Below are 24,131 nucleotides of genomic sequence, written 5' to 3' on the forward strand. Positions count from 1 at the left end.
CAAAGCAGATCTGCCATTGGAAAGTTAAGAAATGTACATCCTGAATATCTGTAGACCACATTTCCATCTGGCCATCAGACATTCATCACACTCTAAAGGAACAATCATCATATAAAACCTTGGTGTCACGTTTAGCTTCTTAGTACCATAATAGAGGACTACTTTTAAATCTTAACTTCATCCTCAAATCAATAAAATAATCTACAAGCAGAAGAAAAAAAAAGTACAAAGGAATAATCTGAATAATTGTTGTAATATAAACATAGATTTGAATATACATTTTGATTTGATTTAGTCCCACCAATGATTAACGGGTCTGTGAATTGTGATACAGCTCTGGACTGGTGCAGTTCTTGAAAAGTCAAAAGAGCCTAAATTGGACTCAGCCTACTGTACCCTGGTTAGGTTTTGACACAGTTCAAACAGAATCCACAAGCGATTCAGATTCCTTTCCACTAACATTGAACAAAAAGTTCAAATTTATTGACAAAGGACATTGCTATTTGTAGATGCACTAGTGCTACCCTCTACCTGACAAACTTTGAACTGTGACCACTTTGTAGCAAGGGTAACTAATAAATACTCTCGGAACAGGTTGCATTTGAAAGATGAAAAGCAGAAGACACAATTTGCAGTAAACCGGCACTCCAATCAAATATATTTATAAAAAAACACATCGACAACAACGTAAAACAACAGAAGTAATTAAACAATTAGCAATAAAACATGTTTCTTAATTAAGACAGAGTCGATCTCCTCCAATAGGCATGTTGTTTACAGGCCTTTGACAGGTCCCAACAATGCGTATAAACACACATGATTCAGGTGACAACAGAAGGAATAATATCAGTCTTGGAATTCACTGAATTCAAAAATCTCTTCTGAACAAGACAAACATCTCTCAAGACTTTCATGGTCTGTAGCGCTGTGGTGGGCAATAAGGGGCCTATGGTGATAGCGTCCACATTTGTACAATCCAGTCCAGTTAAGTCCGATCCACCCTAGTTCCGGCCAGTGCGATCCAGTCCAATCCAGTCTAGTCTATTCTAGAACGGTTCAGGCCTCGCAGCTACCTCCCCCTGGGTGATGTGTGCCCCCACTCCGTCTCCCCTGCCAGGTCATCCTCCACAACATTACTATAGCCCTCCTTCTCGATGCAGTCTGCCAGGATGTTGAGTGTGTGGTGTAGTCGTCTGTCCATAGCCTTCAGGTGTGGCTGGATGAGAATGGGTGTCAGTTTGTCACTCAGCAGAGACTCAGACATCAAACCACTCAGCTGGTACTCCTCCTTCGCCAGCAGCTGCAGACGCAGGTGTGTCGACTTCTTCACTCTGGAAGGACAGGAGGGAATGGAGGAAGTTCATTAATGCTGTTTGATTACAACTTCATATAAAGTCATCAACTTATGATAAGTGAAAACTCAGGTTAAGTGCATTGCAGTTCACCAGTCCCATTTCAAGTCAATTCTGAGAGTTCAGGAAAGCCTACAACAAACAAAGAAAAGTAGGAGCGGTGCTCGACAACTATGACAAAAATCCAACAAAAGGCCTTACCAAGAAAATCTTCCAAAATTAATAATTTGAGGCAGAAAGGATTTGGAGCACTCAACAAAAAAAGCAGAGATTAATTTCTAAAAAAGTTTTAATAGGAGACAGAATGCAATCGGATCATCATCTAATTGGCATTCATATAACTCTTATAGAATTTCCACGTGGACATTGGAAATGTAATCAAAGTTTACTGGAGGTCAATTTATGTTTTAACTATAACCTAATAATTCATAATTGAAATTTTCCAGTACAATATAGGTTCAGCAAATCACCTTATCGTTTGGGATACCTTTAAAATGTACCTTCAGAGGTCATTCAATTCAATATTCATCAATAATAAAAAAGCAGTTTCTGGGTAAAGAGACAAGACTAACAAGGGAAATACATGAATGAATAGTACAGGAAGAGAGCAAAAAATGATACTAAAGTACAGAGATACAAAATATGTTAGAGGAAAAATTAAAAGAACTGGAGGAACTTATTCAAGAACGATCTAATGTAATCTATTACAAAAATAAAGCAAACTGGATGGAATATTGAGAAAAATGCACCAAATTATTCCTCCAACACAGGAACGCTAACAAAAGGAATTTGCATAAACTCGTTACTGAAGACGGAGTCATCTATGACTCCAAATTATATTTTAAAAGAGGAAGCTAAATATTTTAAGCAATGTTCTCTTTTCCGTTTCATCCTCACCCACTTAATGACGATTACTGTAAAGAATTATATCCAAATAATACAAAAAATAGAATATTAACAAATGTACAGAAAGATCAATGCAAGGACCAAATTACAGAGAATAACTTTTTGAAGCTATTAAATCCTTTCAGTCTGGAAAAACCCCAGGGCTTGATGGCATACCGGTAGAGGTATATCAAGCCTTTTTAGATATACTCAAAGCTCTGTTGTTAGCTTGTTTTAACTACTCCTATAGAAATGGTAGTCTGTCAGGTACTCAACAGGAAGGTCTGATTTCACTATTATTAAAACAAGAACCAGATGGCAAATATAAAGATCCAATCTATCTTAAAAACTGAAAGTCTCATTCACTTCAACATTGTGATGCAAAAATCCTCGTGAAATGCATAGCACTCAGAATTAAAAAGGTTTTACCAGGTATTGTTCATCCTGATCAGACAGGTTTTTTACATGGACGATACATTGAAGATAATATACGACAACTACTAGAAATAATATTTTGAAAATGCCTTTGATAAAGTAAGACTGGATTTCATTTATAAATGCCTGGATATTTTCAATTTTGGTGATTTTCTCTAAAAGTAATGTATAGCAACCCCAGGTATAAGTTGTAAATAGCAGCTACTTCTCAGAGAGTTTTGAATTGTCAAGAGGAGTTAAACAAGGGTGTCCTCTGTCACAATATTCTCCCACTTAAAAAGATGAGAGGCCTGAGAGAGTCCTTCATCATAGGTACACTTCAACTATGACAGACAAAATCAGAAAAAAATCCAGAAAATCACATTGTAGGATTTTTAATGAATTTATTTGCAAATTATGGTGGAAAATAAGTATTTGGCCAATAACAAAAGTTTATCTCAATACTTTGTTATATACCCTTTGTTGGCAATGACAGAGGTCAAACGTTTTCTGTATGTCTTCACAAGGTTTTCACATACTGTTGCTGGTATTTTGGCCCAATTCCTCCATGCAATAACATTGATCTCAAATTGCACCGTTGGGAGATCTGGAGAAACCGTGTCTATCAATTACTAATATACTAATACACTTAGTAAAAGTATTTATCTTTAACTCGCAATCTGTGGATTCTATTCGATTAGATAGATTGAAATTGTATGTTAAATATCACAGTTGAAAGATATATGGTGCATCAAAATCCGAAGAGGGTGGCCAGCAGAAATAGGTGGGATGGACTGAGGGAAGCTGAGGGTTGGGATGTGGAATTGGAGATAAGTGGGAGTGGAGTAGCAGGGCGGGGGATAGAATGCTTCTACATCTGTATTGCTGGCTGTTTGGGGATTTAGGCTGTGTTTTTGTACAGCACTTTTTGTGACATCGGCTGATGTAAAAAGGGCGTTATAAATAATGTGATTGATTTGAATGAATGGCGGTCAAAGATAAAAGTTTTTAAAAATACGTTAAAATAAGATATAACAAAAAGTATGTTTGAATGACACTGAGGGGCAGTGTTGTTACAGCTAATACCGGATTTCCTGAGAGGCTGATGCAGTGCAGGTGTTTTTACATATGCAATATACGCACACTCATTCAAATGCACACGCACGCACACACACACACACACACACACACACACACACACACACACACACACACACACACACACACACACACACACACACACACACACACACACACACACACACACACACACACACACACACACACACACACACACACACACACACACACACACACACACACACACACGTAAATAGTGTCATACATGCACTCAAACATATTCAGTTGGCCTTGCTGTTAAGATTTTTGTTGTCCTTGATGTCTCTTGTTTTTTGTATTGTTGTTTCTGTTTTCCTTTGTCTTTCTATTTTTTCCTCTTTTGTTCATTTGTTTGGTTGTTGGTTCATTGGTGGGGTCTTGGGGGTGGGAAATGGAATTATTGTTTTTATTTCTTCTCGGGGGGACTGTGGGGGGGGGGGTAGCTCTTGGGGAACTGTAGGGGGATCTTGGAGGGCTGGTAGGAGATCTGTCGACATGCCCTTGAGCAGGGCGTTGACCCTGGTTGCTTCTGTATGTCGCTCTGCATGGGAGGCTGTTAGATGACTAATGTGATCTAGCTGTTGAGCAGCGTGTTTTAAATATTCAATAAAAAACAAATGTAAATAATGTATTATTTTGAAAAAATATCTGTCAGAGCATACAGGAAATCTGTTCAAAATGCAGACACAGTGGGACCGATAAGACCATGTGTAGACGCATTTCTGAAAATGTGTGCACAATTAGAACGTGGACACGATCAGGACAAAGGACGCATGTTAGCGCATGTCACGGTCGTTGTATGGAGGAGACCAAGGGGCAGCGTGACATGAATACATTCTTCTTTATTAAAACGAAGAACACTAAACAAACTAACCAAATAACAACACGACCGTGAAGCTATATAACACAAGTGCTGACAGGCAACTACACATAGACAATAACCCACAAAACTAAAATGGAAAATGGCAACCTAAATAGGATCCCCAAACACAGACAACGATAAACAGCTGCCACTGATTGGGAACCAATTCAGGCCACCATAGACCTACATTACCTAGACATACAAAACCCCCATAGATATACAAAATCCCTAGACAGGACAAAAACACACATACCCACCCTCGTCACACCCTGACCTGAGCAAAATAATTCAGAAAACATAGATAACTAAGGTCAGGGCGTGTCAGCGCCAGAAGTTTATTTATAAACTGGGTGGCTCCAGCCCTGAATGCTGATTGTCTGAAAGCCTTGGTATATCAGACTGTAGGTGGCAATCAACACCCATGCCCACACACTTACAATCCTCCACCTCTCCTCCTGTTGCTGCCCATGAACTGTCTGATACAGTTTCCCCTCATGAGACCATCCTCATCCAGGTTGAACCCCCAGTATCCCCCACCACCCAGGAGACCAGCTACACCCAAACCCGAATCATTAGGGGACCAAATAGCGACAAATTCACTTATCTGTGTATTAAAATAGTCAGAAGTTAAGTATTTTTGTCTTTTATGTTTGAAATGATTCATTTTACTATGTTATTAAAAATCAACATTTAATATATATATATTTTTTAATTAAAATAAAAAATACCTTATTTCTCATTGTTCAGGATGAATACAGGTGTCTGACGTTTCAGTTTAATTGGTAAGCTCTTGATGTCTGCATAACCAATGATACATCAAACATGCCAGTTGATGGAAAATATGAAAAAAGTCACTAACCTGCAACATTGGCTTAAAGGCACCAGAATAGACACCTCGTCATGAGAATGCTTTCCAAACCCTCTCCCATTGTCGAGATGGATGATGAAGCTCTCGTTGCCAAACTTCTCAAATGTCTCATAGTGATGACGATCCATGTTGCCTAAGGAGAGATGTTATTTTAGAAAGGGAGCCATGTTGTAGTTGTAGGGGAAAGTGTGGTAAGTTCAGCCAAAGGGGTAAGTTGAGCCACACTTGTTTCTAGAAAACCATACACACAATTAATAATTTGACCACATAATTATGAAGAGGTTATCAATTCATGAACCAAGAAACCACATGGAAAAAGTGGTAAGCGAGTTAGGTCCAAAAACAGATTTTCACCAAGTCAAATGAATGTATTGTGTTAGAGGGTTCATGATGCCAAAGTAGATAATTGTAAGGTTGTTCAATATATCATTATGCATCCCTATAAGATTCAATATGAGGTCCCAAACCTAGGATGAAAGTGTATCCTTGTCGCTGTGTGGGCTAATATAGTGCATTGCGATTGGAAACCCTAATTGGAAACCCGATTGGAAACCCTAATTGGAAACCCGATTGGAAACCCTAATTGGAAACCCTAATTGATCTACGTGGACAAGTTCTAGCCTTGTTTAGATGTTATCTGTCGGAAAGACATCAGTTTGTCTTTGTGGATGGTTTGTCCTCTGACAAAATAATTGTACTTTTCGGGGTTTCTCAAGGTTCCGTTCTAGGACTACTATTGTTTTTACTATATATGCTACCTCTTGGTGATGTCATTCGGAAACACAATGTCAACTTTCACAGTTGTGAAGACGACACGCAGTTGTACATTCCGATGAAACATGGTGAAGCCTCAAAATTGTCTACCCTGGAAACCTGTCTTTTCAGACCTAAGGAAGTGGAAAGTGCAAAGTTTGCCTTTAAAACTCGGAAAAAACAGAGAAGCTAGTTCTAGGTCCAAAGAAACAAAGAGATCTGACAATGGGTGTACAATCATCTCAAATAAAACTGTGAAGGACATCTGCCTTTCTCTGGACACTGATCTCTCTTTTCAAGAACATATCAAAAAATATTTCAAGAGCAGCTTTTTTCCATCTTCGTAACATTGCAAAAATCTGAAACTTTTTGTCCAAAAATGATGCAGAAAAATTAATCCATGCTTTTGTCACTTCAAGATTAGACTACTGCAATGCTCTAGTCTCTGGCTACCCGGATAAGACACTAAATAGACTTCAGCTAGTGCTAAATACGGCTGCTAGAATCTTGATTTTGGTCATATTCCTCCAGTGCAAGCCTCTCAACACTGGCTTCCTGTCAAGGCTAGGGCTAACTTCAAGTTTTACTGCTAACCTACAAAGCATTACATGGACTTCTACCTAACTATCTGATATGGTCCTACTGTACATACAGTACCAGTCAAAAGTTTGGACACACCTAATTATTTTTACTATTTCTACATTGCAGAATAAGGGAAATAACACATATGGAATCATGTAGTAACCAAAAAAGTGTTAAACAATTCAAAATCTATTTTATATTAGAGATTCTTCAAAGTAGCCACCCTTTGACTTGATGTCAGCTTTGTACACTATTAGCCTTCTCCCAACCAGCTTCATGAGGTTGTCTCCTGGAATGCATTTCAATGAACAGGTGTGCCTTGTTAAAAGTTCTTTCCTTCTTAATGTGTTGAGACAATTAGTTGTGTTGTGACAAGGTAGGGGTGGTTTACAGAAGATAGCCCTATTTGGTAAAAGACCAAGTCCATATTATGTCAAGAACAGCTCAAATAAGCAAAGAGAAACGACAGTCCATCATTACTTAAAGACATGAAGGTCAGTCAATCTGGAAAATTTCAAGAACTTTGAATGTCGCAAAAACCATCAAGAGCTATGACGAAACTGGCTCTTATGAGGACCACCACAGGAAAGGAAGACCCAGACTTACCTCTGCTGCAGAGAATAAGTTCATTAGAGTTAACTGCACATCAGATTGCAGCCCATATAAATGCTTCACAGAGTTCAAGTAACAGACACATCTCAACATCAACTGTTCAGAGACTGTGTGAAACACGAGCAATTGATATTAGACCGGTAGAAATATGTCCTTTGCTTAGTGGGACTATCATTTGTTTTTCAACAGGATAATGACCAGGTTGTGTAAGGGCTATTTGACCAAGGAAAGTGATGGAGTGCTGCATCAGATGACCTGGCCTCCACAATCACCCAACCTCAGCCTAATTGAGATAGTTTGTGATGTTGGACTGCAGAGTGAAGGAAAAGCAGCCAACAAGTGCTCAGCATATGTGGGAACTCCTTCAAGACTGTTGGAAAAGCCTTCCAGCGGAAGCTGGTTGAGAGAATGCCAAGAGTGTGCAAAGCTGTTTAAAACTTTTTGGTTACTACATTATTCCATGTGTTATTTCATAATGTTGATGTCTTCACTATTATTATACAATGTAGAAAACAGAAACAAATAAAGAAACCCTTGAATAAGTAGGTGTGTCCAAACTTGTGACTGGTACTGTACCTACACGTACGCTATGGTTCGTAGAATTTCTAAGCAAACAGCTGAAGGCAGGCAGGGCTTTCTCCTATGGAGCTACATTTTTATGGAACGGTCTGCTGATCGATGTGGTCTCGAGCTTTAAGTTTTTACTGAAGACCCATATCTTCAGTAGGTCCTATGATTGAGTGTAAACTGGTCCAGGGGTGCGAAGGTGAACGGGCACTGGAGTGACTAACCACCCTTGCTGTTATACCCTGCCTGGTTGGCCCTGTCCGGGGGTAACTGTGGACGTGCAGTGTGTCCCCCCCCCCCCCGCCTTAGACAATTGCAGCATAGATACTGGAGACTATGTGCCTTTCTAGGGAGTTTTTCCTAGACACCATGCTCTACATCTGCATTGCTTGCTGTTTGGGGTTTAGGCTGGGTTTCTGTACAAGCACTTCAATCAATCAATCAAATGTATTTTATAAAGCCCTTTTTACGTCAGCAATTGTCACAAAGTGCTTATAAAGAATCCCAGTCTAAAACCCCAAAGAGCAAGCAATACAGATGTAGAAGCACAGTGGCTAGAAAAAAAGAAGAAAGGAACCAAATGAAGAAATCTAGAGAGGAACCAGGCTCTGATGGGTGGTCTCTTCTGTGCTGTGGAGATTGGAGATTATAAGAGTTCCACTTTGCAATCTGATGTAAAAAGTGCTTTATAAATCATTTTAAATGATTGATTGATGGCAAGTTGAGCAAACTGAGGTGTTTTCTTTCCAGGCGTAATGCAAGACATTATCACTGGGATATGAGCTAACAACAGGGCCTGGCTTATGTCAAAAGTGTTTTTAGCAGGGTGTTTGAGTAGGCTAAACTAGCTAGCTGCATTTGCTAACTAAGTGAAACTGAAAGTTAAAAAAAAAAGAATGTTAATCTCTCTCTTGCTTCTCCTTAATTTTGGAAGAAATTAATTTGTTAAACTGTTCAACTATTGTCTTCATCTATCTTTGAGTCAACTACTTACCACATTAAGCACACTAACTTATGTTTCAGTACTAGATTCATTCTCTGATCCTTTGTGGTTCTCATAATTACTGTAAGTCTATGGAAGGGGGTGAGAACCTTCTAGGTTGTGTTGAAGTCAATGTACCCAGAGAAGAAGGGAAGATAGCTGTCTTCTGGCTACAACATGGTGCTACCCTAGTGCTGCTGAGGCTACTGTAGACCTTCATTGCAAGAAAGTATGTTTTAATCAATTCTTTGGTGACGTGGATATGTTTAGTATAGTTTAATCTAAAAAGGGTTACTTTTTAACTTCTTATGGCTGCAGGGGCAGTATTGAATAGCTTGGATGAAAGTTGGTGCTACCCTAGTGCTGCTGAGGCTACTGTAGACCTTCATTGCAAGAAAGTATGTTTTAATCAATTCTTTGGTGACGTGGATATGTTTAGTATAGTTTAATCTAAAAAGGGTTACTTTTTAACTTCTTATGGCTGCAGGGGCAGTATTGAATAGCTTGGATGAAAGGTGCCCAGAGTAAATGGCCTGCTCCTCAGTCCCAGTTGCTAATATATGCATATTATTATTAGTATTGGATAGAAAACACTCTGAAGTTTCTAAAACTGTTTACATGATGTCTGTGAGTATAACATAACTCGGGGCGGCAGCGTAGCCTAGTGGTTAGAGCGTTGGACTAGTAACCGGAAGGTTGCGAGTTCAAACCCCCGAGCTGACACGGTACAAATCTGTCGTTCAGCCCCTGAACAGGCAGTTAACCCACTGTTCCCAGGCTGTCATTGAAAATAAGAATATGTTCTTAACTGACTTGCCTGGTTAAATAAAGGTAAAATAAAATAAATAAATAAAATATGGCAGGCAAAAACCTGAGAAGAAATCCAAACAGGAAGTGGGAAATCTGAGTTTGGTCGATTTTCAACTCAGCCCCTATTGAATACACAGTGGGATATTAGTCATGTTGCACTTCCTAAGGCTTCCACTAGATGTCAACCGTCTTTAGAAACTTGAATGAGGATTCTACTGTGATGTGGGGCTGGATGAAAGCTCTTTGAGTCAGTGGTCTGGCAGAGAGCCTGGTCACGTGCATTTCACATGACAGCAACCTGCTTTTCTATGGCTTTTCTACAGACAATGGAATTCTCCGGTTGGAACGTTATTGAAGATTTATGACAACAACATCCTAAAGATTTATTCTATACTTAGTTTGAAATGTTTCTAAGACCTGTAATAACTTTTTGAAGTTTACGTCCGACATTCGGCTGGACCTGCTTGAGCGCTTGGATTTGTGTACTAAAGTCCCTAACAAAAGTAGCTACTTGGACATAAATAATGGACATTATCGAACAAAACAAACATTTATTGTGGAACTAGGATTCCTGGGAGTTCATTCTGATGAAGATCATCAAAGGTAAGGGAATATTTATAATGTTATTTCTGATTTCTGTTGACTCCAACATGGCGGATAATTTGTTTTTGTTTTCTGAGCGCCGGTCACAGATTATTGCATGGTTTGCTTATTCCGTAAAGTTTAAAAAAAATCTGCCACAGCGGTTGTATTAAGGAGAGGTATATCTATATTTCCATGTCTAACAATTGTATTTTCACCGACATTTATAATGAGTATTTCTGTCAAATGATGTGGCTCTCTGCAATATCACTGGATGTTTTTGGAACTAGTAAATGTAATGCGCCAATGTATACTTAGATTTTTTTAAACATAAATATGAACTTTATCAAACAAAACATACATGTATTGTGTGGCATGAAGTCCTATGAGTGACATCTGATGAAGATCATCAAAGGTTAGTATTTAATTTTATCTCTATTTGTGCTTTTTGTGACTCCTCTCTTTGGCTGGAAAAATGGCTGTGTTTTCTGTGAGTTGGTGGTGACCTAACATAATCGTTTGTGGTGCTTTCGCTGTAAAGCCTATTTGAAATCGGACACTGTGATTGAATTAACAACAAGATGACCTTTAAAATGGTATAAGATACATGTATGTTTGAGGAATTTTAATTATGAGATTTCTGTTGTTTTGAATTTGGCGCCCTGCACTTTCACTGGCTGTTGTCATATCGATCCCGTTAACAAGATTGCAGCCCTAAGAAGATGGTAAAAAAACGTTTTCACTGAGGATGGTTCTCCCCTTCCTCCTCTGAGGAGCCTCCACTGATGTAAGTCACAGGAGGTTGGTGCACCTTAATTGGGAAGAACAGGCTCGTGGTAATGACTGGTGGAATCAGTGGAATGGTATCAGATACATCAAACACATGGTTTCCAGGTGTTTGATGCCATTCCATTTGCGCCTTTCTGGTCATTATTATGAGCCGTCCGCCCCGCAGCAGCCTCCTGTGAAGTATGTATTAAGAGGTGTGATCTCACCCATGAGGAAGTCAAAGATGGTCATGTCCATGATGTCCAATAGACGGGTGCCGCTGTCGTAGGGAGGGGTCTGTTTAACCTCTTCACAGTAGTCAGGATCTACCTCCCACCTACACACACACACACACACACACACACACACACACACACACACACACACACACACACACACACACACACACACACACACACACACACACACACACACACACACACACACACACACACACACACACACACACACACACACACACACACACACAGCAGAGTAATGATCATATACAGTATGTACATATACCTATCGAGTGAACAACCTTAAAATAAAACTGTTCAACATCTTAACTCTTCAAACTCTACATGGGTGTATAAGCCTGTATATAAATGCACCACTCTATTTGCTACAGTGCCTTGCGAAAGTATTCGGCCCCCTTGAACTTTGCGACCTGAAAACTGCTATTCACAAATGCTCTCCATCCAACCTCACTGAGCTCAAGCTGTTTTGCAAGGAGGAATGGGAAAACATTTCAGTCTATCGATGTGCAAAACTGATAGAGACATACCCCAAGTGACTTACAGCTGTAATCGCAGCAAAAGGTGGCGCTACAAAGTATTAACTTAAGGGGGCTGAATAATTTTGCACGCCCAATTTTTCAGTTTTTGATTTGTTAAAAAGTTTGAAATATCCAATAAATGTCGTTCCATTTCATGATTGTGTCCCACTTGTTGTTGATTCTTCACAAAAAAATACAGTTTTATATCTTTATGTTTGAAGCCTGAAATGTGGCAAAAGGTTGCAAAGTTCAAGGGGGCCGAATACTTTCGCAAGGCACTATATATTATGTCATCCTTGTATTGGTGCCTTACTCTGCTTTCTTGCGTTTGTTGTAGGATCGTCTCCAGGGGTTTCTCCAGGTCTTGCGTTTTGCCAGGGCCAGGTCTGGGAGGAAGGCAGCCAGAGAACCCTCGATCTGGTCTGGCTTACCGCACAGAGCATGCTCTGTAGAGCAGTAGTACGAACACTCCCCGTAGAAACAGATGTTGTTGGCTGAGAAATTACATAGTTGACATGAATGGCTTAGTTGGTGATATTGATTTGTCAATTTGGTGACCAATAGAACCATCTACAGTCCTTTAACACAGTTGATATGTTCATATTGTGTTTTTTATTATTATAATGTTTTGTATTTTATTAGGATCCCCATTAGCTAATGCTAAAGCAGCAGCTACTCTTCCTGGGGTCCACACAAAACATACAACATGACATAATACAGAACATTAATAGACAAGAACAGAACCACATACATTTAAAATAATAATACACTTTCATACATTTATGCCTTAGCAGTCCAAGCATCATGTACTCATTATAACGGCAACCCCGCAGCCATTCATTTGACCATATACTGCATCCTTTGCTCTACTGTTACAATTCCTTTGCCTAAGCAGGTCCTGATAACCTAATCTCACAGCACCAGTTGTTCTGTAAATACCTCACAAAATCAGGAACCAACTGTGTCCTTGGTTCTTCCGTTTGACGCCAATACTATGCATAATTATCTGATTCATAGACGCTACCCACTGTACACACAACATTGGTTGCACGTAATTTCAATGAAATTACATTGAACCAACGTGGAATAGACATTGAATTGAAACTGTCTGTGCAGAGTGGGTACTGAATGCAAGTGCAACACACAAAAATGGAAGTTTCACCAAAGTGTGTGAAAAGAGCCATATATCATATCGTAAGGAACCTAAGTTTCACCACTGCTTTGTTCCCCTCACATGAATGCAGAAACCTTATTCGCTAAATTCCCCTGACATGAACAAAGCTACACTAAAAGTATGTGGACACCCCTTCAAATTTGTGGATTCCGCTGTTTCAGCCCCACCCATTGCTGACAGCTGTATAAAATCGAGCTCACAGCCATGCAATCTCCAAAGACAAGCATTGGCACTAGAATGGAATTACTGAAGAGCTCAGTGGCTTTCAACGTGGCACCTTCATAGGATGCCACCATTCCAATAAGTTAGTTAGTCAAATTTATGCCCTGCTAGAGCTGCTCTGGTCAACTGTAAGTGCTGCTATTGTGAAGTGGAGACTTCTAGGAGCAACAACAGCTCAGCCACAAAGTGGTAGGACATGCAAGTTCACAGAATGGACTGCCGAGTGCTGAAGTGGGTAGCGCGTAAAAATAGTCTCATTGGTTGCAACACTCACTACCGAGTTCCAAACTGCCTCTGGAAGCAATGTCAGCACAATAACTGTTCAGCGGGGGATTCATGAAATGTGTTTCCATGGACGAGCAACTGCACACAAGCCTAAGATCACCATGCGCACCGCCAATCGTCGGCGGAGTGGTGTAAAGCTCGCCGCCATTGGACTTTGGAACAGTGGAAATGTGTTCTATAGATCGATGAATCATGTATCACCATCTGGCAGTCTGACGGACGCATCTGGGTTTGGCAGATGCCAGGAGAACGCTACCTGCCCCAATGCATAGTGCCAACTGTAAAGTTTGGTGTATGAATAATGGTCTGGGGCTATTTTCCATGGTTCGGGCTAGGCTAGGCTCCTTAGAGCTACAGCAAACAATGACATTCTAGACGATTCTGTGCTTCCAACATTGTGGCAACAGTTTGTGGAAGGCCCTTTACTGTTTCAGCATAACAATGTCCCCATGCACAAAGCTTGGTCCATACAGAAATGGTTTGTAGAAATTAGTGTGGAAGAACTCGACTGGCCTGCACAGAGCCCTTAACTCAACCCCCCTGATGTGAATAAAGAAAGCTACATTGTTTTGCTAAATTCCCCTAACTTGAATAAAGCTATCTTGTTCTGCTAAATTCCTCTGACATGAATAAAGCTACCGTGTTTTGCTAAATTCTCCTAACTTGAATAAAGCTACCTTGTTTTCCTAAATTCCCCTGACATGAATAAAGCTACCTTGTTTTCCTAAATTCCCCTGACATGAATAAAGCTACCGTGTTTCACTAAATTCCCCTGACTTGAATAAAGCAACCTTGTTTTTCTAAATTCCTCTAACTGAACAAAGCTACCTTGTTTTCCTAAATTCCCCTGACATGAATAAAGCTACCGTGTTTTGCTAAATTCCCCTGACTTGAATAAAGCAACCTTGTTTTTCTAAATTCCTCTAACTGAATAAAGCTACCTTGTTTTCCTAAATGCTTCTAAGTTGAATAAAGCTACCTTGTTTTTCTAAATTCCTCTAACTGAATAAAGCTACCTTGTTTTCCTAAATGCCCCTAAGTTGAATAAAGCAACCTTGTTTTTCTAAATTCCTCTAACTGAATAAAGCTACCTTGTTTTCCTAAATTCCCCTGACATGAATAAAGCTACCGTGTTTCACTAAATTCCCCTGACTTGAATAAAGCAACCTTGTTTTTCTAAATTCCTCTAACTGAATAAAGCTACCTTGTTTTCCTAAATTCCCCTGACTTGAATAAAGCAACCTTGTTTTTCTAAATTCCTCTAACTGAATAAAGCTACCTTGTTTTCCTAAATGCCCCTAAGTTGAATAAAGCTACCTTGTTTTTCTAAATTCCTCTAACTGAATAAAGCTACCTTGTTTTCCTAAATTCCCCTAACTTGAATAAAGCTACCTTGTTTTGCTAAATTCCCTTTACTTGAATAAAGCTACCTTGTTTTGCTAAATTCATCTGACATGAATAAAGCTACCATGTTTTGCTAAATTCTCCTAACTTGAATAAAGCTACCTTGTTTTCCTAAATTCCCCTGACATGAATAAAGCTACCTTGTTTTCCTAAATTCCCCTGACATGAATAAAGCTACCGTGTTTCGCTAAATTCCCCTGACTTGAATAAAGCAACCTTGTTTTTCTAAATTCCTCTAACTGAATAAAGCTACCTTGTTTTCCTAAATGCCCCTAAGTTGAATAAAGCTACCTTGTTTTCCTAAATTCCCCTGACATGAATAAAGCTACCGTGTTTTGCTAAATTCCCCTAACTTGAATAAAGCTACCTTGTTTTGCTAAATTCCCTTTACTTGAATAAAGCTACCTTGTTTTGCTAAATTCATCTGACATGAATAAAGCTACCGTGTTTTGCTAAATTCCCCTAACTTGAATAAAGCTACCTTGTTTTCCTAAATGCCCCTGACATGAATAAAGCTACCTTGTTTTCCTAAATTCCCCTAACATGATCAAAGCTACATTGTTTCTCTAAATCCACCTGATGTGAATAAAGCTGTATAAGCTTCCCTTGTCAGTTTCATTGAATTTGACTAGTTCAGTTTCCTTGCTCAAGACAATTGTGTTTGAACCTTAGACTACTGTCCTATAGGACACAGAGAACAGAGGAGTGTAGCATGTCTGGTTCAGTACCTGGTGAGATGAAGAAGGTTCTCCACAGCTTCTTGTCTCTGGTCACGTCCTTGATCTCTTTAGTCATATTCAATAGTCTACCGGCTACAGGAGGGACACGGCGGAAATCCAGGATCCTGCAACAGGACATAGAGAGACATATAGGTCCACATGCTATGCCAACATATTTATTCTACTATTGTTCTTCAGGTAAACTGTAGTTTATTTTTAACACCACCAGAGGTAGCTGTGACATAAGAGCACTGCTTTGAACTGCTACAATAACAGTCTTGGTCATCACAGAAAGTCTAAATGATTTCACATCAAAAGCTCAAATTACTCTATTCTAAATCAGTGATGATAATGATCTAATCAACCATGCTTGGTCTTAATTTACACCATGCGTAGTTCTGACATATGCTGTTTCTATTTTACTCTACTGCAATGTGGTAAGGAGACAGTTATCCAGAGAAGCCACGAGTTGGACACATGCCTCTGATGATGATTCATCTGTGTGTGAACCCAGGTATGTGCACAGAATACTGGCATGTGTGGGTGCAGATGTGTTTGTGTGTATGTCATGTGAATGCGTGTATGCATGAACTATGCAAATGTTCTGTGTTCATAGTATTCTCAGCACGTATGAGACCACTCCAGGGAGATGGAGTCTTCTAACATGAACACGGTCTCTCTCTCTCTCTCTCTCTCTCTCTCTCTCTCTCTCTGTCAGTCCCTCTTCTCTCTCTCTCTCTCTCTCTCTCTCTCTCTCTCTCTCTCTCTCTCTCTCTCTCTCTCTCTCTCTCTCTCTCTCTGTCAGTCCCTCTCTCTCTCTCTCTCTCTCTCTCTCTCTCTCTCTCTCTCTCTCTCTCTCTCTCTCTCTCTCTCTCTCTCTCTCTCTCTCTCTCTCTCTCTCTCTCTCTCTCTCTCTCTCTCTCTCTCTCTCTCTCTCTGTCTCCCTCTTTCTCTCTCTCTCTCTCTCTCTCTCTCTCTCTCTCTCTCTCTCTCTCTCTGTCAGTCTCTTTCTCTCCCTCTGAGTGCTGTTAATCCTGTCTCTGTGCGTGCTACACACTAATTTTATGCATGTATAACCCCCTTCTGTTAATGATGACACCACTGTTAACCAGGGATGCTTCAACATTTACCTACCGACATGAACTAGGCCTGGGGGCACAGAGAGAGAGAGAGAGAGAGAGAGAGAGAGAGAGAGAGAGAGAGAGAGAGAGAGAGAGAGAGAGAGAGAGAGACTGAGAGAGAGAGAGAGAGAGAGAGAGAGAGAGAGAGAGAGAGAGAGAGAGAGAGGGAGAGAGAGAGAGAGAGAGAGAGAGAGAGAGAGAGAGAGAGAGAGAGAGAGAGAGAGAGAGAGAGAGGCATAGCCTTGCTATTGAGAAAGTTTGCCGTAGGCAGACCTGACTCTCAAGAGAAGACAGGCTATGTGCACACTGCCCACGAAATGTGTTGGACACTGAGCTGCACTTCCTAACCTGCCATATGTGTATGACCATATTAGAGACACATATTTACCTCAGATTACCCAGACCCACAAAGTATTATTTCTTGGGGGATAAACTCCCAAATCAATTGGGTAAAATACCACAGTGTGCAATCACAGCAGCAAGATTTGTGACCCGTTACCACAAGAAAAGGGCAAGCATTGAAGAACAAACACCATTTTAAATATAAGCCATATTTATGTTTATAATTATTATTTTATTTTTTACTTAAACTATTTGCACATTGTTACAACACTGTATACAGTATATACAATACTATGATACTTGAAATGTCTTTATTCTTTTGGAACTTGTGTGAGTGTAATATTTACTGTTGACTTTTTATTGTCTATTTCACTTTTGTTTATCCATTTCACTTGCTTTGGCAATGTCACATTTTTGAGGATCTGAGGACCCATGCCAAATACAGTTCAGTATTTTATGGAGGCTGAAAAGATTTGGCATGTGTCCTCAGATTCTACAGCAGCACCACTGAGAGCATCCTGACTGGATGCATCACTGTCTGGTATGGCAACTGCTCGGCCTCTGACTGCAAGGCACAACAGAGGATAGTGCGTACGGCCCAGTACATCACTGGGGCCAAGCTTCCTGCTATCCAGGACCTCTATACCTGGTGGTGTCAGAGGAAGGTCCTAAAAAATGTCAAACTCCAGCCACCCTAGTCATAGACTGTTCTCTCTGTTACTGTTCTCTCTCCTACCTCCATCCTCCTCCTACCTCCACCCTCCCCCTCCCTCCCTCCCTCCCTCCCTCCCATCCTCCTCTACTTCTACCCTCCCTCTATCTCCACCCTCTATCGTCCTCTCCCTCCAACTTTCCTCTTCTACCTCCACACTCCCTCCTCTACCTTCACCCTCCTTTACCTCCACCCTCCTCTCCCTCCATCCTCTATCGTCCTCTACCTCCACCCTTCCTCTTCGACCTCCAACCTTCCTCCTTTACCTCCACCCTCCATCCTCCTCCACCCTCCCTCCTCTACCTCCACCCTCCTGTACCCCCATTCTTCTATAACTCCACCCTCCCCCGCTACCTCTACCTCCACCCTCCCCTTCATCCCCTACCTCCACTCTCCCCTCCATCTACCTCCACCCTCCTCTACCTCCACCCTACTCTACCCCCACCCTCTCCCTGCCTCCTCTACTTCTACCTCCACCCCCTCCCTTACCTCCACCCTCCCCTCCCTCTTCTACCTACCTCCACCCTACATCCTCCCTCTTATTTTCCTCCATCCTCTACCTAAGAGATAACAAGTACATTATCATGACAATCTTCACACCACAGTTGACTACAACTGAGCCAGACAGAGAAAAGCCTTGCTGTGTGAAAAGGGCTGCGACAGGTGACTCCAAACGATATAGTATCATTGACTTGAAAGAAAACTATTAGACCTCCATGTCACTACAGTATGTAGCTATGTAGATCAAACCATGGCATTATTATTATAATACGGAGCATAACCATGGCAGTACTATTTTAAAAACGGAGCATAACCAAGGCAGTTTTATTATAATACAGAGTGTAACCATCATGGCAGTATTATTATAATACGGAGTGTAACCATCATGGCAGTATTATTATAATACAGAGTGTAACCATCATGGCAGTATTATTATAATACGGAGTGTAACCATCATGGCAGTATTATTATAATACGGAGTGTAACCATCATGGCAGTATTATTATAATACGGAGTGTAACCATCATGGCAGTATTATTATAATACAGAGTGTAACCATCATGGCAGTATTATTATAATATGGAGGGTAACCATCATGGCAGTATTATTATAATACAGAGTGTAACCATCATGGCAGTATTATTATAATACAGAGTGTAACCATCATGGCAGTATTATTATAATACAGAGTGTAACCATCATGGCAGTATTATTATAATGGAGTGTAACCATCATGGCAGTATTATTATTTTCCCCAGTGTAACCATCATGGCAGTATTATTATAATACAGAGTGTAACCATCATGGCAGTATTATTATAATATGGAGGGTAACCATCATGGCAGTATTATTATAATACAGAGTGTAACCATCATGGCAGTATCATTATAATACAGAGCGTAAACATGGCAGCATTATTATCGTCACACCCTGATCTGTTTCACCTTTCCTTGTTATTGTCTCCACCCCCACCAGGTGTTGCTTGTTTTCCCCAGTGTATTTATCCCTGTGTTTCCTGTCTCTCTATGCCAGTTAGTCTTGTATGTCCAAGTCAACCAGCGTTTTTTCCTGTTCTTTGCGTTTGCTATTTCTCCTTTTTCTAGTTCTCCCGGTTTTGACCCTTGCCTGTTTCTGGACTCTGTTTGCCTACTCCTTTTGGATTATTAAACATCTCAGACTCCAACTATCTTCCTCCTGTGTCTGCATCTGGGTCCTGCCTTGAGTTATGATAATTATAATACGGAGCATAACATAACCATGGCAGTATTATTATAATACGGAGCATAACCATGGCAGTATTATTATAATACGGAGCATAACATAACCATGGCAGTATTATTATAATACGGAGCATAACATAACCATGGCAGTATTATTATAATACGGAGCATAACCATGGCAGTATTATTATAATACGGAGCAAAACCACTGCAGTATTATTATATTCTGGAGATGAACATTCATGGCAGTATTATTATAATACAATGTGTAACCATGGCACTACTATTATAATAAAGGGCATAATCATGGCAGTATTATTATAATCATTTGTTTGTCTCCTTTACATCCAGGAGATCCAGGAAGTTTTCCTTCTCATTAATGCGTACTTAACAGGCAGTATATAAAGACTTGTAAAGCCAGTGGAGTTCCAGAGCAGGTAGGCAGACAGACAGACAGAAAGAAAGACAGAGCAGACAGACAGAGCAGACACGGAAGACAGAGTAGACAGATAGAGCAGATAGACAGAGCAGACACGGAAGACAGACAGACAGACAGACAGACAGACAGACAGACAGACAGACAGACAGACAGACAGACAGACAGACAGACAGACAGACAGACAGACAGACAGACAGACAGACAGACAGACAGACAGACAGACAGACAGACAGACAGACAGACAGACAGACAGACAGACAGACAGACAGACAGACAGACAGACAGACAGACAGACAGACAGACAGACAGACAGACAGAGAGCAGACAGACAGAGCAGATAGACAGAGCAGACACGGAAGACAGAGCAGACAGACAGACAGAGCAGACAGACAGACAGACAGACAGGCCAGAAAGAGACAGGTAGACAGAGCCGGGTGGTTGGGTTAGCTAGTCATTGTTAAATTAAATCTATGTCCGAAATGCAATCCTATTCCCTACATAATGCACTACTTTTGGTGGAGCTCAAATGGAATCTTATTCCCTACATAGGGCTCCGGCCAAAAGTAGTTCACTCTGGCCTTCCTGCTGTTATAGGCCAAGTCCCAAATGGAACCCTACATAGTGCACTACTTTTGACCAGAGCCCTATGGTGCACTATGTAGGAAAAAAGGGTTCCATTTGAGATGCACCTATAAGAGCAGGAAGGCAGTGCTCAGCCAGTCAGTCAGTATGACTCATGGGCCTCCTCATGAGTAGAGCTTTAATAGAGTAACACAGAACTCTGCCTGCTAACTGTTCCTCAGATATACAGACATGAGCACCGTTTTTACCTGCTGCTAACATGCATCCTTTGTCCTGATCTTCTGATTGTGTCCACATTTTTGATATGAGTCTACACATGGTATTAAAATGAGTGTCTTATCCGTCCACTGTATCTGCCTTGCGACCAGATTTAATGGTCACTCCCTGTATGCCATTTTTAATTTGAAATAATATTTATTTATTTTCTTTCTTTCTCAACACATATTGATTCCATATGTACAGTAAATGATGACAAAATGAGTGTCTGGCTAACTCCGGAGGTGGTGGGTGTCTGGCTAACTCCGGAGGTGGAGGGTGTCTGACTAACTCCGGAGACGGTGGGTGTCTGGCTAACTCCGGAGACGGTGGGTGTCTGACTAATTCCGGAGGTGGTGGGTGTCTGACTAACTCCGGAGGTGGTGGGTTTCTGACTAACTCCGGAGGTGGAGGGTGTCAACTCCGGAGGTGGTGGGTGTCTGACTAACTCCGGAGACAGTGGGTGTCTGACTAATTCCGGAGGTGGTGGGTGTCTGACTAACTCCGGAGGTGGTGGGTTTCTGACTAACTCCGGAGGTGGTGGGTGTCAACTCCGGAGGTGGTGGGTGTCTGACTAACTCCGGAGGTGGAGGGTGTCAACTCCGGAGACGGTGGGTGTCTGACTAACTCCGTAGGTGGTTGGTGTCTGACTAAATCCGGAGGTGGTGGGTGTCTGACTAACTCCGGAGGTGGTGGGTGTCTGACTAACTCCGGAGGTGGTGGGAGTCTGACTAACTCCGGAGACGGTGGGTGTCTGACTAACTCCGGAGGTGGTGGGTGTCTGACTAACTCCGGAGGTGGTGGGTGTCTGACTAACTCCGGAGGTGGTGGGTGTCTGACTAACTCCGGAGGTGGTGGGTGTCTGACTAACTCCGGAGGTGGTGGGTGTCTGACTAACTCCGGAGGTGGTGGGTTTCTGACTAACCCCGGAGGTGGTGGGTGTCTGACTAACTCCGGAGGTGGTGGGTGTCTGACTAACTCCGGAGGTGGTGGGTGTCTGACTAACTCCGGAGGTGGTGGGTTTCTAACTAACTCCGGAGGTGGAGGGTGTCTGACTAACTCCGGAGGTGGTGGGTGTCTGACTAACTCCGGAGACAGTGGGTGTCTGACTAACAGCCGGAGACGGTGGGTGTCTGACTAACTCCGGAGGTGGTGGGTGTCTGACTAACTCCGGAGGTGGTGGGTGTCTGACTAACTCCGGAGGTGGTGGGTGTCTGACTAACTCTGGAGGTGGTGGGTGTCTGACTAACTCCGGAGGTGGTTGGTGTCTGGCTAACTCCGGAGGTGGTGGGTGTCTGACTAACTCTGGAGGTGGTGGGTGTCTGGCTAACTCTTGAGGTGGTGGGTTTCTGGCTAACTCTTGAGGTGGTGGGTGTCTGGCTAACTCCGGAGGTGGTGGGTGTCTGACTAACTCCGGAGGTGGTGGGTTTCTGACTAACTCCGGAGGTGGTGGGTGCCTGGCTAACTCCGGAGTTGGTGGGTGTCTGACTAACTCCGGAGGTGGTGGGTGTCTGACTAACTCAGGAGGTGGTGGGTGTCTGGCTAACTCCGGAGGTTGGTGGGTGTCTGGCTAACTCCGGAGGTGGTGGGTGTTTGACTAACTCCGGAGGTGGTGGGTGTCTGACTAACTCCGGAGGTGGTGGGTGTCTGACTAACTCCGGAGGTGGTGGGTTTCTGACTATCTCCGGAGGTGGAGGGTGTCTGGCTAACTCCGGAGGTGGTGGGTGTCTGGCTAACTCCGGAGGTGGTGGGTGTCTGGCTAACTCCGGAGGTGGTGGGTGTCTGACTAACTCCGGAGGTGGTGGGTGTACATACACACTGTGGATTCTTTGTGTCAGGTACAGGTGTGTGTGTGTGTGATTTACCTGTCCAGATGAAAGGCAGCAATCTCAGCATTATGTCTCTCAAAGTCCGAAAAGTAGAAGAAGTCAGGGGGCGTCTCCTGCTCCCGAGTCTGCCTGCAGGGGAAAGGGCAAAGGTCAGGGGTTTACAGAAAACCCTGTTCTCTTAACCCCATACAAGAAAAGGTCAGGGGTTTACAGAGAACCCTGTTCTCTTAACCCCATATAAGAAAAGGTCAGGGGTTTATAGAGGTCAGGGGTTTACAGAGAACCCTGTTCTCTTAACCCCATACAAGAAAAGGTCAGGGGTTTATAGAGGTCAGGGGTTTACAGAGAACCCCGTTCTCTTTACCCCATACCAGAAAATAAGCTCTGGGTAGGCACAGATCTAGTATCAGCTTCCCCTTCCCAAAGCATAGCCTTAGGAGAAAGAACACTGCATTTACCTTAGATCAGTGTCAAGGTAGATCAAAGTTTTATCTGGGTAGATAGACGTTGCTCTAGGCACAGATCTAGGATTTTAAGATGCCAACTTCTATACCTAACAAAAAGACACCGCCTACCACACAACCAAGGCCCTCTCTGAAGCACTAACAGAGGTGAAGCCACAATTGAAACTTTGCGGATTGTATTGTGGCTTTGTGTTTGAGATTCAAGGTTACTGTAGCCCTCTACCGTACCTATTTCTGGAGTCCTATGATCCTCCCTGAAAATGCTTTGCACACACTGTCTGACCGAAAGCTTTGACTGTTTAAAAAAAGCTTTTTAAGGCTTAACCCTCTCAGAGAGCCCAACAGAGAGGATGAGTCTAGAGGCGAGGCACAAAGGAGTCAAAGGCATTGAAGCTGAAGAAAAACAGACATACACATTGGTACATTTAGATTATCAACGAGCTGACACAGAAGGTATGTTTTTCAGTAAAGAAATGATAGGAAGTTGAACTGCAGTTCCCAAACTCTGTTAATCACAATAACATAAATACCACAAAACATCCAACATCTACGTATAGTCAGGGTGCATTGCTGATTAATAGAAGGAACATAGCTGAGATGGGACTGTTCTATCCATTCAATGACATGCTTCACGTTCCCTCTCACACTGTTGTTTACACCAGCTTTAGAAGAATAAAAAACACAATCAGAGAGAAGTCGTTTCAGGAGAAATGGGTCTGCAACCTCCTCCACATCCATACCTACTCTGCAGGCCTTATCTCATCAGCTGAGGAGGGGTAGTGAGCAGAGGAGAGGACAGGAGGGACAGGAGGAGGATTGGAAACAGATTCTTATCTTGGCAAGGCAATGCGCTACGCTCTCTCTCTTCTTCTATCACTCTTTCTCACCCTCCCCCCTCTCTTTCTTCCTCCCTCAAGCACTTCTCTCC

The 24,131-nt window shown here is 41.9% G+C and overlaps 1 protein-coding gene across 1 annotated transcript in view; it reads right to left on the reverse strand.

Annotated features, from left to right (window-relative positions):
• Window positions 1–646: 646 nt before the first annotated feature.
• LOC124038556 (extracellular serine/threonine protein kinase FAM20C-like) overlaps window positions 647–24,131 on the reverse strand; it is a 99,921-nt gene continuing 76,436 nt past the window's right edge. Inside the window, exons 4-9 of the mRNA XM_046354574.1 lie at window positions 22,776–22,868; window positions 15,748–15,863; window positions 12,248–12,428; window positions 11,384–11,493; window positions 5,492–5,633; window positions 647–1,331 (exon numbers count right to left, since the gene is read on the reverse strand). Coding sequence (XP_046210530.1) covers window positions 1,070–1,331; window positions 5,492–5,633; window positions 11,384–11,493; window positions 12,248–12,428; window positions 15,748–15,863; window positions 22,776–22,868 — 904 coding nt within the window. The 3' untranslated portion in view covers window positions 647–1,069. The remainder of the gene's footprint in view (window positions 1,332–5,491; window positions 5,634–11,383; window positions 11,494–12,247; window positions 12,429–15,747; window positions 15,864–22,775; window positions 22,869–24,131) is intronic.

Source organism: Oncorhynchus gorbuscha, linkage group LG06, assembly GCF_021184085.1.
Source record: "Oncorhynchus gorbuscha isolate QuinsamMale2020 ecotype Even-year linkage group LG06, OgorEven_v1.0, whole genome shotgun sequence".
NCBI classification, from domain to species: Eukaryota; Metazoa; Chordata; class Actinopteri; order Salmoniformes; family Salmonidae; genus Oncorhynchus; species Oncorhynchus gorbuscha.